This window comes from Manacus candei, unplaced genomic scaffold, assembly GCF_025592945.1.
Source record: "Manacus candei isolate 608988 ecotype Guabito, Panama unplaced genomic scaffold, ASM2559294v1 h1tg000053l, whole genome shotgun sequence".
In the NCBI taxonomy this organism is placed as follows: Eukaryota; Metazoa; Chordata; class Aves; order Passeriformes; family Pipridae; genus Manacus; species Manacus candei.
In genome coordinates, this window is record NW_026138101.1 from 637,144 (window position 1) to 658,182 (window position 21,039).

General features: G+C 43.8%; 2 protein-coding genes across 3 annotated transcripts in view; both read right to left on the reverse strand.

Annotated features, from left to right (window-relative positions):
- Window positions 1-6,104, reverse strand: part of CRISPLD2 (cysteine rich secretory protein LCCL domain containing 2) — a 30,841-nt gene extending 24,737 nt beyond the window's left edge. The window contains exons 1-2 of one of the 2 annotated variants that reach the window (XM_051801768.1): window positions 5,643-6,104; window positions 1,228-1,553 (exon numbers count right to left, since the gene is read on the reverse strand). In XM_051801768.1, coding sequence (XP_051657728.1) covers window positions 1,228-1,470 — 243 coding nt within the window. In that variant the 5' untranslated portion in view covers window positions 1,471-1,553; window positions 5,643-6,104. Of the gene's footprint in view, window positions 1-1,227; window positions 1,561-5,642 lie in introns of both variants that reach the window. The other variant, XM_051801769.1, reaches the window with a different exon arrangement.
- A 7,195-nt stretch (window positions 6,105-13,299) lies between these two features.
- USP10 (ubiquitin specific peptidase 10) overlaps window positions 13,300-21,039 on the reverse strand; it is a 47,898-nt gene continuing 40,158 nt past the window's right edge. Inside the window, exons 11-14 of the mRNA XM_051801740.1 lie at window positions 20,616-20,781; window positions 17,263-17,407; window positions 16,318-16,383; window positions 13,300-13,651 (exon numbers count right to left, since the gene is read on the reverse strand). Of these exons, the coding sequence (XP_051657700.1) occupies window positions 13,464-13,651; window positions 16,318-16,383; window positions 17,263-17,407; window positions 20,616-20,781 (565 nt within the window). The 3' untranslated portion in view covers window positions 13,300-13,463. The remainder of the gene's footprint in view (window positions 13,652-16,317; window positions 16,384-17,262; window positions 17,408-20,615; window positions 20,782-21,039) is intronic.

Genomic DNA, 21,039 nt, shown 5'->3' on the forward strand with positions numbered 1-21,039 from the left:
AAGCACTGCAGGAGACCGGCAGGGTGAGTGCTGGTGGGGACCAACCCACGGACAGTTGTCCTTCCTCAATGTCCTCTGCCCTCCCTTCTCTTTTTCTTCTCCTTAGAGTCACAAAAGGCAAGATTTTCCATTTCTAGCCCTCATTTCAGCACAGCTGGCAAACAATTTTATATGACATTCAAGTGTACTTTTCTTTTACCCTTTTAAAAACGGTCTTAACAAATCATTAATCACCGGATCTGTCAGCAGAAGTGCACAGTTGAAGTCAGACTAGCCTTGGTCAGAACTATATTTGCACACTGGGAAAAGGCACACAAAAAATAATTATTTGCCTACATCATTTTGTGGCCCTGTAATATTTTGATGGCACAGCAAAAATAGCTCAAAGGAGGGTCTCTGGCATCAAGTGAAAAAAAGCTATTCATGGGAATTGTTGATGGCAAAGGCATATTTCATTCTCAAACCTTTAAGTTCTCCCTCTGAAGTGGGAGAATACATTGACCAAACTTTTATTTTGGTTTCCTGAACTACAAAAAGCCAATAGCACTGACCCATCCACCCATAAACTCCCAAAGTCCTTCCAGCTTTTTCCAGTGATTCAAATTCTTTGCAAGTGGAGCCACATTTCTCAAGCCCTGTTTCTCTGTGGCCCAGAGCAGATTTCCAGCAGCATCCTGGATGTTTGGCTCACGTGGATAAGCTCTGGTGATCAGTGTATGACAAGAGGACAGATGCCACCTCCAGCGCTGGGTGGTAGCTGATGGCAACCCAAAGACCATCAGAAGATCCTCTGAGCAGACTGTGGTGTCCCAAAACACTCCAAACAGCCTGAAACCTTTCACAGGGAGAACATGGGTTAAACACTAGGGAAAATTTGATGCTTTTATGACATTAAGGTAATGGAAGAACCTGCTGAGGCAGGCTGTGGAATTGCCATCACCAGAGATGCATCCAGGGCTGGGCCAGACCTCATTTATGAATAATGGAACCAGTCCTGAAACTATGCAGTGGATGGACTCGATGACCCATTAGCAGCCCTTTCCAACCAAAACAGTCCAGTGATCTAAAGCATCGTTCACTCTGGAATGAAATTGCTTCAGGAAACCTCTTGAGAAAAACTTACTTCAGAGGAAATTTGCTGCACCTCCCGCACCTCAAGGAAAATTAAAATACAGTTAGGAAATACAAAAAGTAGCAACAAAGTGAGGTATCAGGCACTGGACTCACCATGTATTCCATATTAGAGGCCACTGGGTAAACTTGACCTCTCAGTTTATTGTGGAGCATCAGGATCTCCTGTCTGTCTGAGAATAAAATGGCTCTCTTGGATCTGGAGTGAGCTTCCCCATCCCGATATTTACTCAGGATGCTCTCCAGGTGACTCGAGTTGGGCAAGATAAAGCATTCAGCTGTCATTGTCAGGAGCAGTACACATCCAAGAGGAATGATCCAAGGTAGGGCAGGATTCATGCTTCCTCCTTTACAGCCCGTAGAAGCAAAGATGAAGGTGACAGTAGGTTTTCTTGTTGGGACTCCTATGGCTCAACACAGATCTGGAATCTGGGGAGAAACAGGCAGTGAAGGCAGTGCCAGAGAAGCTCTCAGTGCATATATCACCCAACAATGAGGCCTCACAGATCACATTTGTGCTTGGAAATAAGTGATACCTACAATTCCCATTCACCCCAACGACAGGAAGACCTGAACAACACCCTGAGTGATGGGGACTCAGTTTGTTACCCCACTGATGTGCTGGGACTCCCCAGACACGGCAGAAGGTGCCTCCTGCACCCCAGCATCTTTGGTGGAGGTGCCACCCCACACTGCCCAGCAGCTCTGAGTAATCCCAGCTCCATCCCTTCACAGGCAGGAAGGGGAGACATTTGGAGTTATTCCCACAAAGAGCAGCTGCTAAAGCAGAGAACAGATATGAATAAAAGGGAAAGTAAAATTCCCAGGAGGCCGGATCGCAGAGGTCAGGCATCAGCACGAGCTATTCGGGATGGAGCCCAGCAGGGCGGCTGCCAGGCTGTGTGAGAGCGGCTCTTCATGGGAGATGTCACCGTAACACCAAACAACGCCAATCCCTGCCCGCAGTGACGCCCCGGGGGGGTGTCTCTGACGCGGCGCTTCACGTAAGGCGGGATCAGGGCCAGGGATGTGAGTTATGGAAGATCAGGAGAGCAGCCGGAGCACCCGCCCTCCCCCGGCCACATCAGGTGTTCCCGTGCACTTGGAAGCATCGTCAGCACAACCGGCTCAGAGGGATGGTTTTGATTTGGTCATTGCCGGGTTGGAACAGCTTTGTTTAACCCCTCTCCCTTGCTCCACGGTGCTTCCACTCCATTTGCTATTCCCGAACTCCCCCCTGCTCCAATTTAGCCATCTAACAATCCTTGCATGTCTTGGTAGGTTTTATCTAGATCAGGAGCTGTTCAGGGAAGGCAGTCTGTGCTGCTGCAGGGCTCTGCAGCACCCACTGCTCCTTACTGGGATCTAAGAGCCACTGGAGCAGGATCAATCTGGGCAAGAAGCATCCGTACAGACAGTGCAAGCACAGGATCTCCCTCTTTAGGACAAAATTTTGGAGGAAAGCTTCCCCATCCCTGCCTACAACATGAGGTGAGGATCTGGTTTTGACAGCAGTGTTGAAAGCCATGCTGAAAGCATTCCTACACAGCAGCAGGAAACAAACCCCAGATTAGCAGGAATTATTCGAGAAGTTTCATCCCAGTGACACGGGATTTGGACACACTGAGACCAGCTGAGCTGGAAACCATTCAAGGAAGGGAAAAGCCATCCAGCTCCCAGCTGGAAAAGCTATGCTCAAGCACAAAGCCCCAGATCCCCAGACCCAGCACGACAGCAACTGTGGAGGACAGTGGCAGGCATGAGGTACTTTGCACAGACAGGGACCCTCAAAAAAACTTTGACACTATTGAGAAACCCTGAAAACTTGTTGGCTGACTACACAAAAGACACAAAGTCCCTGTTTGAGGCTTCTTTCTCGTACTGAATATTGAGGCAGATGAAAACCAGCTGCCCTCAGCCTCCCTCCAGGCAGCACATGAAGCCTTTGCCGGGGTAGGACAATGCAGGATGTAATTTGCTCAGTTTAGGTAACGGCTTCTCATCATTTCCTGCTCTGCAGAGCAAGTCCAACACACACGCCTTGTCCTCAGCTCCAGGCACACCTGAAGACAGGACGTTCAGTGGCACTGGGACAAATATTCCTTTAACCTCATCCTCTTCTCAGCCCTCTTTGTGGCATTTGCTTCCCCCCAGGCAGGAGCCTGACTTTCTAACCCGGCTGCAGAGGGGCAGGGGCAGCAAAACGAGCTGTAGCTTTTGTAGGCTGTCTGACCCAAATTCAGGGAACAATTCCTACTTTGAGGCACTTCCCCAGGAGTTCAAAAATAGTTGCAGTGCCACGGCCGTTTACAATGTGGCCATTTAGCAGCGGCAGCTCTCCCTGCAGCCTGGCCTGGAGGCAGAGGAACAGCCGGCGCTCAGAGGCTGCCGTTGCACCCCTCGCTTGGCCGGGTGCCCTTTGCTAAATAGGAGCCCGAATCCACCACCCCTTTAAGGCAAACACTGAACTTTCAGAAAGGGCAGATTGAAAAAAAATCAGCTGTAACATCTGAGAGCCAGAGGAGCTGCCCCACTCACGGCTCCGCAGCGAAGCCAGAGCGTCTGGTTTCGCGACCCAGCCAAAAACCTCGCAACAGATGGTGCATTATTCCTCGGGATGTGCTTCCCTGGATCCCATTTGACAGCAAGGGGATACCAGCACCTCTCTAAAATTAGGTCACTTTGGTTTTATCTTCTATTTCACTTCGAGTGTGCGGGTCCCTTCCTCCTTTTTGGCTCGAGGTGGGGAGCGCTGAGCATCCGAAGGGAGGATAAAGGAATCGGAGAGGGACGGAGTGGAAAGAGTTCCCTGGCCAAACTAATTGAAAGCAGCAGAAAGATGCTCACATTTCAGAGAGCTCCCATTGATTTCAGATGTCCATCCATCTGCCTCTCGATACCCTGGTGCCCAGGTGCAAAGAAACACTGGGACACGTGTTGCAGCTCAGCCAGACCAAGTGCCCTGCAGAGCTGGGGCGATGCCTCCGGGCTCCAGCAGGAGCTCCTCATATGGGAAGGTTGGAATCACGTTGCCTTTGAGTTGGAATTTGATATTATTCACAGAAAATTATCAGCTGACAGTCAGCTGAGGAAGCCTCTGTTGTTGATTTAAAGGGTTCAAGAGGAGCATTAGCACAACCTCCCTTTAAGCACATCAGGCCCTTGATGCTGGTGCCAGGTAAACATCTGGGAGCGATCAGAAATTACTGAGTCAGCAGAAACCGACTCCTTAGTGTGCTGAAAAGCCTGTCCGAAGTGGGGACAGAGAGGAGGCCTTCTTCTGGGGTCTGAGGGAGTTAAAGAGCAGCACTGGACTTTGGAGAAGATTATTTTTAGAAAGCTATTTCCCCAGCTAATGGATGGTGTCTGCTTTGCACGGAAAGCAGGAGAGCTGGTCGCATCTGAAGCCTGGCGTGTGAGGCTGCTGAAGCCACATGCAGGCTGACTCCTGTACTTCAGGATGTCCTCATGTCACCTTATTCCTTATGGATATTGAGCTTTGACTGCCTCCCTGGTGAAGTACACGAGTGGGTGCCTACTCCTGAGTTATGGGTGACATTTGCAGCTAAAGCATCCCAGGACCTGTGGAGTTACACATGGCACAAGCTGACAAGGCAGGAAAATGCAGAAGTCAGCTTGGGATATCAGGAAAGCATCTAAAAGAGCAAAGCATTCTAAATCAGCTTCTAAACTGAGTTAGTCTGGGATCAGCTTCTAACCTGAGTTAGCCTGGGATCAGCTTCTAACCTGAGTTAGCCTGGGATCTAGGATGAGTTAGCCTAGGATCAGCTTCTAACCTGTGTTAGCCTGGGATCAGCTTCTAACCTGTGCAAAGAAATCCAGTGATAAAGCCACAACATACTTAAAGCACTAAACTCCAGCCCATCTCTTTTCCTGGGATGCACACATTTCAAGCCTTAAAGAACTGTGTTGGCTTCCAAAGAAAAGCAGGATGACAAGTTCCTTGACACAGGACAACTTGATACGTTGCACTGAACACACCATAAATTCAGCACCGTCAAGCCCGTGGGTCAAAACATCTGAATCTTCCATTACAATCCACTCCCACAGAACCCAAGTGGGTGAGTTTCTATGTAAAACCACATAGAAAACCCACTGGTAACAGACACCACATGTGATGACACTGAAATTCCTTTAATACATGACTTTAAAGCAGAGCTGCACAAACTCTGGAGCACACTGGTGTGCCCACAGGCATCAGCTCTTAGACACTGCTACAGCATCCCTTGCATATTTTCTATTTGCACAGAAATCCACTCCTGTACTTGCAAACTCCTCCCATTCATTCAAGATTAATGTTTATTAATCTTACATTAACCTCTGCAGATCATACAGTAAGGGAAGTTCAGACAGTATTGTGTTATTTTATACCATCCAGGCAACTTTTTGGAGAAGTTACTAAAATTGTACCTTTTTAAAAAAGTAATTTCTTGCACACACCCCCCACCCCAAACCACATTTCAGAAGCAGGGACCAAACTTTACACTTACCTCTGCAAGTACTCCCAAGTCTCCAGGTAATTGCAGCTTCTCCAAGCCTGCTTGTGGAGAATAAATTATGTATCTGAAATATTTAAGCTAGGAGAAGGGGAGAAGGATGGAACAAGCCTCGGGAGGTGCGAGATGTGCAAGGTCTCAGCTCAGCAACTCGTACCAAGTGCAGTCTCACAGAGCTCCCCAGTGGTATTTATGCTCTCCAGGCAAAGAGGACAAGCATGGATCATCCAGGGTTTGGCAACGGGTGTGGAGTAACAACGAAAAGAAGGGGGGTGGGGGGGGGAAAAGAGGGGGGGGAAGCCACAGAAAGGAGGCAGGAGCGAGGAACAGAGATTGGGATCGCGGCAGTTTGAAGTCAGTCATTGGGGCTCAGCAGAGCAGGACCATCCTCCCAAAGGCGGGAGCACCGGGAGGGGAGAGCAGGAGGAGGAGGAGGAGGAGGAGGAGGGCAGCCCATGGTGGTATAAAAGGGCTCGCTGTGCTTTCCCCCGCAGTCGGTGCTCGGGCAGAGCTCGCAGCGCTGCGGATTCCAGGAGCTCCGGTGAGGAGAGAGGGGGAATCCAAGAAAGGGTTTTTTTTCTGCGAGGGACTAAAGCCAGCTGGCTCCTCTCGGCTGCCAGCTCAGCCATTCCTGCTCCTCACAGGGAAATCCCACAGCGAGGGATTTGGGATTTCCCAGCTCCAGCCCTCCAGCACATCTCATGGCATCCCCCTCTTTTCCCAGAGCTGGGTGTCTGTTGGGAAACAGGAGATTAATCCCCCTCTGCAGTTTGTTCCCAAAGCTCTCCCAGCGCTGACATTCCCCACGGCTCAGTCGGGAGCTCCAGGGAATAAGGAAAGCAAAAAGCGAGTGCAACCCCCAGACAGGACTCACCCCTCCTGCAGTGCTGCTGGTGCCCCAACAGCCCCAGCTGTGACATCCAGCTCCGTGCCCATTGCCGTGGTTTTACTCACAGTGAAGGGAAACGATTGAGCAAAAGACAAGCTGAAAGTTCCTTCCCTTTTCTTTAAGTAAACAAACGGGAAAAAACAAACCGCTCCGGTGAGTAACAGCACGGGTGTGTTACGGCACCTCCAGCCCACAGAGGGATGAGCAGATCCAGGCATGGGAGTCCCGTGGGATCCCCATCCAGCAGCACTCCAGGGACAGCACATCACCCGGGGTGTCCCTCTGTGGAAGCAGCACCAGTGACAACCCAAGGTGGAGGCAGGGGAACATCAATCTCCTGGATTTGGCACATCCAAGCAAAGCTGCCGTGTCTTTTCCAAATCCACTGCCTCGTCCTCTCTCCAAAGTTCTTAGGGAAAAAGAAAAAGTCCTTCCATTCTTCTAAGCAGTCAATATTTATTTCTTCAGGCAAAACACCAACCACTTTTATTTACTGTTTACTAGAAGGGAGTTTACAAGATATTCCCGGGGGTTTGTTTTGACCCAGCGGCGCTCAGAAAGCAGAAGGACATTTATCAAACTCGTTCAAGAGCAGCAAATATTGAAAATTGAGAGAGCACAACTGCTCTGAGCAGAGAACAGAACCCTCTGGAGTGCACTCCAAGGCATAACTGCTGATTTGATTTTGTCTCTTACACCATTTTCCTGAGAATTTTTCAGGAACTTGCAGATTCCCATCACTCGGGGTGTATCTTGTGCTCTGTTTTCAAGTGAGACAGGGAGCCAGTCCTCACCAGTCAGTCCCAGTCCTGCAGCCTGGTACAGCCACAACACCCCTTCTGGCTGCTCTTCTCCACTGGCCATGCTCTCCCAGCTGTATTTACAAAGAGTTTCTATTTACTTCAAAACAAACTGTGTATGTGAACTGACAACACATGGTCCAGCAGTTGGACCTGGCACTTCTACCCTGCCAGGAGCAATTCAGTGCAATCTGGGCAGTTTGCTCCCAAAAAAGCTCAGACTTTGCCACTAACACTGGGAAAGACCACCCAGAACTGGGCTGACAGAAGGTTCTGAACTGCTTTACTGTAAAATCACTGTATCCTCCTTTTTTTTTTTCCTTGCTCCTCTGACTCACTCTGGATCAGTGACTTTGCTGTATTTCCTGAAGGCTTATTTAATCAGCTGAAAGGTGCTGCAGTTCCCCCAATTCCTAATTTCTCTGAATAACGAGGGCTAACACGGTGAACCATCGTGCCCCCACACAGGCTGCCACCCCAAAACCACACAGCTCCCCAGCCCTGACTCACAGCCCTCAGAAGGTGCTGTTCACCCCAATTACCATAAAGCTGAATTAACTCATTCTCAATCTCACATGCCGACGTACAAATAATTTCCAGCCCTCAGAGAAATTCGGTATTTTGTAATCTCCACAAATGTTCTTATGGGAAATGATTCCCTGCAGGATGGTTTGGGCCGTCAACCTGGCTACAATCAAATCTACAAAGATTTGAATTTTTTAATTTATTTTTTTAACATATACCAGGCTGGTTTCACTGTACAAGGTATGGTTGTGTTTAGGGATGAGCACAACCTGGAATGAAGCATTTTATCCACCTCATTTTGTCTGAAGTCAGCAGTTTTGGGCCATATGTTCAACTAAAGCCAAAACAATCAGAAGTTACTTTTAATCATTCCACATTATTACTGCCTTGATTACAACGTCTCCATTTCATATGTGGTAAAAGCCACATAAAGCAGGCTGCATATATAAGTATATATTAGGAGAGAGGCTTTTAATGGAATAACCAATGAATGGGAAGAGACACAGATTTCCCTGTGCCCTCCTAATTGACCATGCAGACAGCATGTCTTGATCTTCAACTTGAATTAATTCCCCTTTATTTCCTATTCCAACAAGCAATAACAGGCCCAAAGCCAGGCAGGGCAGAGGGAACAGCAGGGGGAGAGGCTGAAAACTGCTGGGTAACTCCTGGTGTTCTCTGGGCTTGACTCCTCCTCCAGAGCAGAGGGAGCACAAGGGGAATACTGGGGTGAAACCTGCAGGAACTTGTCTGTGACCACGAACAAGGAGAGCAGTGGGGACCAGCAGCCCCTGGGCTGCTCCTGATGGGCACCGGGCACGGCCACGCTCAGGTTTGGGGAAACCACCCCCTGCTTTGCTGCCTACTTACATTTCTCCTCCTGCCTGGGCTTTGTCTCTGCCTGAGGATGATGCAGTGGGGCAGAGGTAGCCAGGAAATCCCTGCCACATCCACCTTGCTCTCCAGCAGGGATGGGGGGGAAGATGTCTTGACCACACAGCAAAGTGGCAATCCAGAGGTCTGCCTCTGGATTCATCAGCAGATGAATGAACAAATTAATTAGCAGATGAACTGTGAAGATCCAAGTGACAGGAGTGAAAGGCATTTATAGATTTACTCCCAAGCACAACTAATATTTGGCACTGTGAACCCCTATTATCCCTTCTCGCTGCTCTCCAGTTTTGGGGCAGCCTGGACTGACCACACAGGTTCATCTGCAGCTTCTTTTCCACCTTCTTACAATAAAGAACATTCCCCCAAATGTTTAATCAGCTGATGATATGCAAGAAAACAACTCCCCATAAAACCTGAGCTTTTTCATCAGTGCCCAGGTAAAGGTTGAGGTAAGAAAAGGAAATAAGCAGACAAGCAGCAGCAATTTCAGAAAATTTTGGGAGCACCACTGACCACACTAAGTAAAAGTGAAATGTGCACTAAAAGCTACAAAATTCTTCACTGTGTGTGTGGTGAGGGACAGGTTGTCCCATCCCTGGAAGTGTTCAAGGCCAAGTTGGACAGGGTTTGGAGCAACCTGGGCTAGTGGAAGGTGTCCCTGACCATGGCAGGGGGTGGAACGAGATGAGCTTTGAGGTCCTTTCTGACCCAAACTGTTCTGGGATTCCATGAAAACGTCTCACCTTGTTCTCACATCTCCCCACATCTATAATAATAAATAAACTGGTATAATAATAAAGTAGCTGGTACAGATCTGCAGACTGAGTCAGGTCAGAACTATGAACCCAGGACTCATCTTTGGAGGTTTCACCCCAAAACGGAGAAGGTGAATTGCAATCACAAACTCCACAGCCCTTACAGCTGGTTATTTGCCCATACAAAATTCTTTCCAAAAAATCCTATTGGGTAATTTAAAATAGCCTGAAATAAATCTCCAGTTGCACCAACCTCCAAAATCTTGGGAACAGCCCCAGCACGCCCAAGGCTCGCTCCTCATTCCTAGTCAAAACCAGAGAGATTTAGGCACATTTACAAAGATAAAGCTGGCACAGACCACCACTGCCCTCTCCTGCAGCCCAGCCCCAGTGTGACATCATCTCCAGGGGATATTATGGAAACCAGTAGTTTCCTAATTAAAACACACACGACCTCCCCCCACCCCCAAATACCTTGTGCCTTTGATAATCCTCCTCCTCAAGCCCATCCAACTGTTCCCCTGCAGACCTGGCTTATGGCACAAGGTTTTCCCAACAGCCCTTTGGACCTGCACATCCAAAGTTTCCAGTTTTGAAAACTTTAGCTCTTAATGTGCATTTAAAAAAAAAAAACCAACACATTGCTTAAATCCTAGTTTAAACATCAGTAAACAACCACCGGATTTACGGTGTATTGGGGGGGGGTTCCTGTGGGTGTTGGGGTTTTCTTTTACATAATCACACACAGACAAAGCAAATGATCAAAAGGCTGCAAAATCCTCATTTTGCAACAACGGGAGGAGTTTAATCCAGAAAATAAAAACTGTGGCTATGTGTCCCCATCAATGTTGCCACATATTTTTTATTTCCCCTTGAGTAATCCACTGCAGAAGTCGGATTTTACCAACAAGTGCATTCGTAACATCCTCCGTGAAAATTTTAAAAATTCCTACCATCTGAACACTTCCAAGTCATACTAAGAGTGGATTTCAACACTTGATTTTTAAACTGGAAATGACTCATTGCCATATCTTTAAAAATTAGTAACACTTGTAACCTCTAGCAAGTAATGTATTAATTACTGATCACCTGCAACTTTATCTGGAATATTCAGGCAAACTTACACTACCAGAAATGCAGCTTTACACAATGCCCTGGAGATACAGGTAAATAAATAATCAACACAGCCACAAGAATAATTAAAAACAGGGTTTCTGCAATGCAGAAAACTGCTTCAACCAGGGTGCAGGAACAAGACGTGAATAACTAGCACAGAAGAGTCATTTCAAAATCTGATTTCCCTCCTGTTTGGAACAACCCCCCAGTCCCCTCAGATTTCCAAATCAAAGCAGAATGCTCAATGCTCCATGTCTCACCAGTGTGGCTCCAGGGCAATTCCTGCATTGGGAAACCTTGGGAGCACCAGCCCTTGGGCAGCCCCAGCTCTAGGGCACCCTGCCCAGTGAGCAGCCAGGAACTGAGGTTTTCCCTGCAACCAGCCAAAATCCAAGTGAGCTCTGGACAGAAAATTGTTTCAGAGTGGGTGGAATGTCACCAAAATCAAGAACAGTGTCTCAGTCATGATCTGTACATCAGAAAACACTAATAAAATCTGATTAGCTATGAAAAAACCTGATACATTTGGATATCCAAAACAACTGACAAAGCACCAATTAACCTTCCCAGCATCAGGATTGCAGTAGTGATAAAATTAACCCTGCCTGAACATTCCAGAAAGAGAGCATCCATCTCATAAGCACCCACCTTTGAGCAGGGAAAACAGGACCATCCCAAAGTGCCACTGGGCTGGACACTCCCACCTACAGCTGTAGCCCTGGGCAGGAAGCTCCTTCCTGGATGGAATGGTAACAGCATTGCCAGGAGTGATCCACAGGCAGAAAAATCCCGAGCTCTTCACCACCCCAGGAGAGGGAAGATAAACCAGGGCAAACCAGGAGGGCTTTCAATAGGTCCTGCTGCTCATCCAACACATTTTTCTACCAAAAGTTTTCCATGAAAATGTCAACTGGCTAAAGGAAGGAATAGTTTAGTTGAAGACAAACCACCACCTACCTCAGAAACAACTGTGGGGGGCTTTCAGGAGGATACAGGATTCCATTCCCTCTCCTGGCTGGCCAGGGCTCAGCTCAGTTCCAAGGGACTGCCACATCCCTTGGGATGACTGATCCCCTCTCCCTTCCCCTCAACGTTCAGCTCCACCCAGTGCAAAATGGGACATTCTGAAGTTTCAAGAAGTTGTAAAATTGAAAGAAAATAATCTACACTTCAGCTGGGGAAGGCTCCCTACACCTCATGGAAGTGCTACATGGAAATCTTTGGAGTTTCCAAGGGTAGGATTTACACCTGAGGAAAAACAAAACCCACACACACACCTTAAACCAACTTTGTGACTTTTATTGATGGGCGACAACTTTATACTTCTAGATATCACTAAACTGTGTACAATTAGGAACTCAACATTATAGGAGAGCAGACAGCAAAATTAAACAAAGCAGACTTAAAGAAATATCAATCTTAATTATTTTGCCCATTTTCTTAATTTCATGTACACAGAAGCATAAATGCAGTTTGAAATTTCTTAATAGCAATAAAGTTACAATCACCCATCTATATAGACTAACATCTTAACTCCAAATATTTGATCTGCAATGTGTACTTAAGCAGTTTCTCATCGCACAATTATTAAAATGTGTCTTCTTATCAGGAACCAGCAACTCTGCAGTTTGTACATGTTTTGAAGCACAAAGGACCATTTCCATCTCATACACATCGGCTCATATTTTACCACTTATCAAAAAACTATTGGGGAAAGCAGAGAGAGCTTTTTTATTTTTATATTTTTTTTTTTAAATTTTTTTAAATTTTTTTTTTTTTTACTGAAGTAAAGATAAAACATTTTCACAGAAATCTACAAGTTCTGTTGCTGGTGCAGGGTTTTCTTCTACTACGCATTTAGAAAGTGGGAATTAAATGTCAATCCCTTTATTATCTTAGGATTCAGCATGAACTCAAGATTAATTTTTGTTTCGTATTATTTTTTTTTGTGTGTGATTCACAAGACTCGAGTCTTCCAACCAAGCGACTTCATTCTGGCAAAAAAGTCAACACAAGCTACGTCGCGCACAAACCCGCGGTCGTTTCCTTTATCACTCTTAAAGTTGCGAGGCAGGGCGGGGTGGAAAAAAAGGAGGGAATTGAAAAAACAAACAAACAAACGGAAAAATTAAAAAAAAAAAGAAAAAAAGGAAAAGAAAAAAGGAAAAGGAAAAAAAGGGAAAGAAAAAAGAAAAGAAAAAAGGAAAGGAAAGGAAAAAGGAAAAGAAAAAAAGGAAAAGAAAAAAAGGAAAAGAAAAAAAGGAAAAGAAAAAAAGGAAAAGAAAAAAAGGAAAAGAAAAAAAGGAAAAGAAAAAAAGGAAAAGAAAAAAAGGAAAAGAAAAAAAGGAAAAGAAAAAAAGGAAAAGAAAAAAGGAAAAGAAAAAAAGGAAAAGAAAAAAAGGAAAAGAAAAAAAGGAAAAGAAAAAAAGGAAAAGAAAAAAAGGAAAAGAAAAAAAGGAAAAGAAAAAAAGGAAAAGAAAAAAAGGAAAAGAAAAAAAGGAAAAGAAAAAAAGGAAAAGAAAAAAAGGAAAAGAAAAAAAGGAAAAGAAAAAAAGGAAAAGAAAAAAGGAAAAGAAAAAAAGGAAAAGAAAAAAAGGAAAAGAAAAAAAGGAAAAGAAAAAAAGGAAAAGAAAAAAAGGAAAAGAAAAAAGGAAAAGAAAAAAGGAAAAGAAAAAAGGAAAAGAAAAAAAGGAAAAGAAAAAAGGAAAAGAAAAAAAAGAAAAGAAAAAAAGGAAAAGAAAAAAAAAAGAAAAAATATATTCACTCAGAAGAGCATTTAGAGGAGAGGGAATCAGTGATAGTTGGCGTCCTAGGGAGCAGGGTGCTGCAGGCAGGGTCACAGCAGGTCCACGCGGCGGTAGTACAGGAGGTAGGCTGTGCGTTCCGCAGTCGGCTTCACCACCTGGTACTGATGGATCACCTTCACGGCCTGGTCGTCGATGCGCAACCAGCCGTTGAGCCCGATTTGGAAGACGTCCGTGGTGTAGTGGCCGCCCGTGGCGCTGTTCCCGTGGTGATACACAACTGCGGGGAGACAGGAGTGAGGCACGAAGGCACCACACACACACACACAGCCGGGGAAACGGGGGATCAAAGGGACCCACACAGATCACAAAACTCTTAAGTGAAGGATTGAACCCACGACCTTGGCATTATTCCTGGAGCAGGTCCAGAGGAGAGCAACTAGGCTGGTGAAGGGACTGGAGCACAAGTGCTGTGAGGAGAGGGTGAGGGAGCTGGGGCTGTTCAGTCTGGAGAAGAGGAGGTTCAGGGGAGACCCCATCACTCTCTACAACTCCCTGAAAGGAGGTTGTAGCCAGGTGGGGATTGGTCTCTTTTTCCAAGCAACTATCAGCAAGACAAGAGGGCATGGTCTTAAGCTGTGCCAGGGGAGGTTTAGGTTGGATATCAGAAAGAATTTCTTTACAGAGAGGGTGGTCAGACATTGGAATGGGTTGCCCAGGGAAGTGGTGGATTTTCCGTCCCTGGAGGTTTTTAAGACAAGACTGGATGTGGCATCAGTGCCATGGGTTGGGAACCACAGCGGTGTTGGATCAAGGGTTGGACCTGATTATCTCAAGAGGTCCCTTCCAACCCAGCTGATTCTATGATCCTATGATTATTAGCACCATGTTCTGATCAACGGAGTCAAGCCACTGCCCCTCATTGTTTTCTCCAGACGGGATGATCTGGCTTAGGCAACAATCTTGAAGTATTTTTTAGTTCTTGCTTACATTTGATTCTGTGTAGAATCACTGCATGGTTTGTGTTGGAAGGGACCTTAAAGCTCATCTGATTCCACTCCCTGCCATGGGCAGGGACACCTTCTGCTAGACCAGGTTGCTCCAAGCCCTGTCCAACCTGGCCTTGGACATTTCATAGAATCATAGAATCAGCCAGGTTGGAAAAGACCTCTGAGATCAAGTCCAACCCTTGATCCACTACCACCATGGTTACCAGACCACAGCACTCAGTGCCACATCCAGTCTCATCTTAAAAACCCCCAGGGACAGAAAATCCACCACTTTCCTGGGCAGCCCATTCCAATGCCTGACTACCCTCTCTGTAAAGAATTCCTTCCTAACATCCAACCTAAACCTCCCCTGGCAGAGCTTAAGACCATGCCCATCCAGGGATGGGGCAGCCACAGCTTCTCTGAGAGTTCCATCCCAGCCCCTCACCACCCTCACAGGGAAGAATTCCCTTCCAATATCTAATCCAACCTTGCCCTCTGTCAGTGTGAAGCCATTCCCCCTTGCCCTGTCACTCCAGCCCCTTGTCAAGAGTAATATTCGTCACGCTTCTCCAGCAGAGTAAATCTCATCATTCTAAACAAAGGGTTAAGTGAATTAAGAATCAAAAGCATCAAATTGCTTTTTATAACTTCCCAGAGGGTTTTCTGGAAAGGATTTGCCTCGCAAAGGCCATGTGCAATGTGTGCAGCACACCCTGCAGAGCCTTCCAACAGGCACTGCCACACTTGGGGGGATAATCTATACATTCACTCTGCTGACCAAAACACTATTCTATTGAAACTGTTTGCAAATAAAAACCTCTCTAAAGGCCTATTGAAAAAATCAAGTCAAACTATGTAGTGATCTATTTAAAAAAAATAAAAATCAGGGCACACTTTTCTAACTGGCTCATATTTGTCATCAGTGCAGTTATCCCCCTCCAACCATGGCTTTCATTTTCACTGTAATATTATTCTGAAAAAAAAAGGTCTAGGAAAGAACCAATCTACAAGTTTCATATTTATTAGTTCTCAGTAACCTCCTTAACAAACCTGTGCACTGAACATCTCTGATTAACTGCTAATTCCAAGAGAGACTCAAACTGCCTTCTTTCCTTAAATGTCTCTTTTCTGCAAAAGGCACAATACTCTTCTTCTATATATGTGAGGGAATTTAGCAAGTAATTCTTTTACATTAGCCTAAGCCTGAATTATTTTCTAAACTTTATTGTTTGACAGGTAGGGAAATTCTGGATGATATCTGAAACTTAATTCTTCAAAAGCTTATTTTGATAATTCAAACTTCATCCAACAAGCTGTTTCTGTGGATGAGAATGCTGGCAGAAGGCTGAAATATTGCACTTTTCCACAGAAAGAGTTAGAAAAAAATCACAGTGGTAACTCAAGTCACCTTAAATCTGCTGCCTAAACTTGTCCCATGAAAATCACTATGGATAAAAACAACTGCACTGCCAGAACCAGTCCTGAATTTCCACAAGGGACAGGGATGTTCTTCCCTTCTGTAACCTCAGTGGTCACAACTCCAAGTCACACAAGGCCACCAGTACTGGCACAGATTTGGTGACACAGAAGTTGGGGTTCAAGGGGATGCAAAGCCAGCATTCAAACAGCCTTTTCCAAAGGCATTTGAAACATTATTCTGAGAATCTGTGCTGTATTTTAGTTTCAGCTTCTGCTGGTATTTTTCAGGGTGGATCTGCTACAAAACTTTCTGCAAAGTTGGATCAGTGAGATCCATAAAAACAGATATAACAATATACATGTATATACACATGCAAAAACCCTATTAAATGCAAGAATTTGACACCCACAAGCTACTTCAGTATAATTTAAAAGAAAATACTTTCTATAATCCAGGGAACTCCAGTGTTTCTCCAATTCCATAGGAAGATTTTGCATTTGCAACACAGGGACCAGAGGCACAGAGATTAAATACCTGCAAAGAGCCGGTAGGTTCTTTGGCCTTTAAAAATTTTACTTTTCACACCAGGAGATAGTAGCTCTGGAGGAGGAAAACAAAGGTAAAAAGGTAACAGTTAGAAAATTTCAAAATTGAATTTCAAGAGGATCAATTACTTCTCAGAGAAACCAACACTATCATAAGGGAGAAAGCTGAACTGAGATTTCTTCTGCAGCCTTTAAAGAATGATCATGGTTCTGATAACTCCTAATCAAGAGACTGAATTTTCAGGTTTGCTGAACACTGTAGTTTCTGGAAGGTTTAAAAATACTACCAAAAATGAAGGAAAAGAAAAAACAGAGCAAAAGATCAGACTCTACATTTTTTCCCTTTCCTTCCTGCTGTCAGGCATGACAAGGCTGCATTTTCTATAAAACACCAGTTTCCTTCCATCAGCCACTAATTATTTAAATAATTTGCCACTTCTCTGAATTAAATCTGTGATAAAAGTATCCAGGATTACTTGGCAACAGCCTTGTAGAGGGACACAGCCCTCATTCAAGAGGATCACTTCCCATTATTGTCCTCAGCAGTCTATAATTACTCCATATTTACTCCAGCCTATAACCCTATTCCATAAATCCACAGGAAGCTCTCTTTTGGTCAACCCATTGTCTAGGAAGTGCCAAAGGTTTTAAAATCTTTCATCATAATGTTCTTTGCAAAACAGATGCTCAAACTCTTATAGAGGCAATGTCAGGTTCACCAAGACTGAATTCAGAAACCCAAACGTGTTCTTTTTAAGAAGAAAAAAAAAAGGAAAAAAACATACCAAATATTCATTCAAATTACTGAATTTTCAAACAACAATGAAAATAAAAATCTTTTGCAGAAGAAATAAAATACAAACACGGATACCCTGAGGAAACACTATGTTATTTTTTCTCTAAAGAGGGGGAAATTCTGTTCAAAAATCTTTACCTTTACTAATTTCCAGATCAACAGGATACTCAATATTCTTGATAAGCTTCTGACACCCCCCAGTTTTCTCGTACACGAACCGCTTGAGATGCAGAACAAGAACAGGGGGCAGCTCTTCCAGTGTGACTCTTCTGCTGATCTCCACCTGCCACACACAGAGACAAAGAACACCTGTAATTTCTTGTTAACTGCTCCAAATCACTCTTTCAAAGGAGGAATAACTGTTTAACTTTAAATACGCTTGTAAAAAAAAAAAACAGATTTGTTATTGTTAATTAATTTATGAGAAAGACTTCAGTTTATGACTTGAAGCCCACTGGATCTTCAACTGAAGTGGTGTCTTAAAGGACAACTTAGTATTTTCAAAGAGAAAAATATGAGTTATGACCACACTTTTCTCTACCAAACAGTGATTTTTGTGGATTGTTTGGTTATAATTATATGAAGTTGCTGTCTGAAAAGCTGAAACTGAGCTCAGAATTGCAGAACAAAAATGTTTTGCCTTCCTAGAAATTAAGACATAAAAACACTTCTCAAAATAACTGCTCAAGGTTTTTTCTCCATTTTTTTATTGGGAAAAATCTCTTTATTGGCAGTCACCAGTATGTTATTTTTCAATACAGGGCTTGATTCTGCTAGAACCCACTAAGGGTGGAACAGAAACTCACGGGGAAAAAAACTATTCTCTCTTTCCAAGTTTGAAAAGTAAAACTTCTGAGGTTCTCAAGGAGCAGTTTGAGAACCCCAGGGAATGTGAAGACTCTTCCTAAGGAGTATGGGGAAGGGAACCTGGAAAAGTCAATGAGGGAAGGCCAATTTGTTGCTGAAGACACTGAAAACATCTGCAAATAGGAATGAGAGTGAAAGGAAAATCACTTCAGTGAGGATAAAAATTAATCCCTTAAAAAACATATTAACTATTGAATAGTCAAGATTTAACCAGCTGAACTGTAGGACCAAAAGGAACCAAAACATCTTTCTACAAATGCAAGTGAAATTTAAGTCAGAAACAGCAAGAGGATGTCACTCCATTTTAAACAGCTCACTCCATTTTAAACAGCTGTTTGCATTTAAAATGCCTAATTTAACACTGCATGAAAATCTGACTGATTTTCTGTTTGTATTAATACACACATAAAATTCAAAACCAGCTTAAAGTGATTAAAATATAAATTTTAAGATAAATCATTCACATATATTTGGAAGATTGCTCTTCTCCTATCTATTCTATGCCCACAGTTTAATCCAGATTAAAACAATCAGGAGACTGCAATAATTTTTAGTAATATAATAATATTATTTTTAGCTTTACCAGTAATCCTGATAAAGCTAAAAATGTAAAATGGATACTAAATACTTCTTTGCAACACATTCTGGAAATTACTATCTGCAAAGTCCTTTGCTGGTTCTACAGACAATGATTTCAGTGTTTTTACTACAATTTTAGAACAACTTGAATTTCTTTAAAAAAAAAAAGGTCTAGAAGACACTGTGGATAGTTGTATTTCCATCCAAACTCTGAAATAAGCCAGCCCAAACCTCCAGCACCTAATTTGAACACCCATTTCTTCCAAACCCCCTAATTGAGCACTGGGTTGTCAGTCAAGAAGTTAAAACCATCTGCAGGGAAAACCAAGAAATGAATGACTGGCAAAACAAGATCCATGTGGTAAATCATGATGAGCTTGCATTGTAAATGCTTCTTTCACATGGAAAACAACTGGAGAAAAAAACGTTCTGAGCATTCAAGGCAAATTTCAGCTATTCAAAGAAAATGATCCATCTTTTCTTTATCTCACCCTATTCTCACTTGGAGTATTTAGAAAACTCACAGATACAGACAAGAATGTCAGAGAGAACACCTACAACTCCAGAGTTATCCACAGTGTACAGGAAATTTCCATCTGAGCAATCCAGGCACACCAGAGGTGATGTTCTTTACTGCTGCCCACCATAAGGAGCAAGGCACTGCCTTAGAGAGGGAAGTCTAATTTATTACCCTCTACCACAAGTTTTCAAACTGCAAAGCCCAAGGCAAGCTTTTCCTCCTTGGAAAGATTTTTCTATTGTAGTTATTACTATTATGTATTATTTGAAAAAGGAGATAAAAAAATTTTGCAAAGCTGCTTGAGAATGTAAAATAAAATGTCCTGGTACTTAAAGCAACAGAGAATCACAGGGCTTGGAGACCTCCAAGATCTTCCCCTCTGAATCAGGTCAGACCACTTGTGTAAATCCTGAGTTGTGCTTCTCCAACCCTGTCTTACAGCAGCCAGGACAACTCCACAAGCACCACAGGCACACCTAGTCCAGCTCCTAGTCCTAATTTACTGTCCAAGTATCACTGAGGAAAATCAGCCTTCTCTTTTTCAGAGCAGCCTTTAACACACTAATTTTTACATCTGGATCCATCTCTCTACTTCCATGTTTTTATTTCTTGAGGCTGAACAGCTCCTGCCCCTTATTCCTTCCTTTTACATCACAGCTTTTATACCACCATTCATTTCGATTGGTGTTTTCCAACTATGAAGAACATTTCTCAAGGTGTGATTTTTGGGGCTGTCCTGGGCAGGGAGTTGGACTTGGGTGATCCTTGGGGGTCTCTTCCAACTCAGGATATTCTCCAAGTCTGTGAACCAATCACCTAAAACTGAATATAACATTACTGACAAGCTGGTTTTTTTTGTGTACAGCAAACCAGTCACCTACAGAGTGCCAAGGACACTGAATGGAGGTGTTACTGGCTTTTGAAACATTTCAGATTATTAATCCAGAGAGAAAGATCATGATCATCAGATATTTTAGAGAGGTTCTACACTGACTTCTACCGGGCCTCCCATCAATGAATATTTCCATTTTTGATCTGTAAGTGAAGTGTGGAAACCAAAACCTCTCAAGGACAGCCACACACACAACCAGGCAAGTGTTCTGCTCTGGGAGTTGTATTCCTAAAGCAAGAGCCTGCTTTGAAATGATACTTTGAAGAGCTGCTCCTTTACTAACAAAAATCTGGCAATTCCCAAGAATCAGTATGTTATGATCAGCTAAACATAACAATGTGTATTATTACCACAGTTCACTCTGTTAATTTAATATACACTGCAGTAAAATCTCCAATAAATTACTACACCAGCTATTTACAGGCATGGTTTTGGTTAAGAGTTAATTCTTTTCCTCTCAGTGTATGTGCTCACATCTAAGACATTTTACAGCTGCAGGACACTTGGGAAAGCTCCTCCCTCTTTTGTTAACATAAGAGCGTTCAAACAACTATCTGTAAAGCAAAAGCTGTACAAAAACCCTTTTAAAAACTTTAGCAGTTGGCTGGAAAGAAAAGGCTCAGCAGAACACACCTCCTGCTTGGTTTTTGTGGTGTATCCCTGGACAGACTCTCTTGCCACCAAACTTTCCAAGGCATCCTGCACTGTGCGGATCTTGTCTGACTGGATGTCCAGCTGCAGGGTGAAGAAAGGTTGCAGTGTAGCAGACTCCTTGGAACTCTGTTGGTAAACAACAGATCTGGGGGGGAAAAAAAAAAAGTTAAAATGTAATAAAGTGTAATTTTCGACAATATAGAACCTTCAAGTCAGAATAAAGTTACTTAAGTAACTTAATTTATATTAAATTCAAAGCGACACACAAATACAAAGGCTAAGTTTTAAGTTTCAACAGGAAACACTCTTTGCTGTTTATAGGGTTTTAACATCCACTAAGGACATACTGAATGGGATATAACTGAATTGGTTTATTTATGCAAAGATTAAAACAGCTATTGGA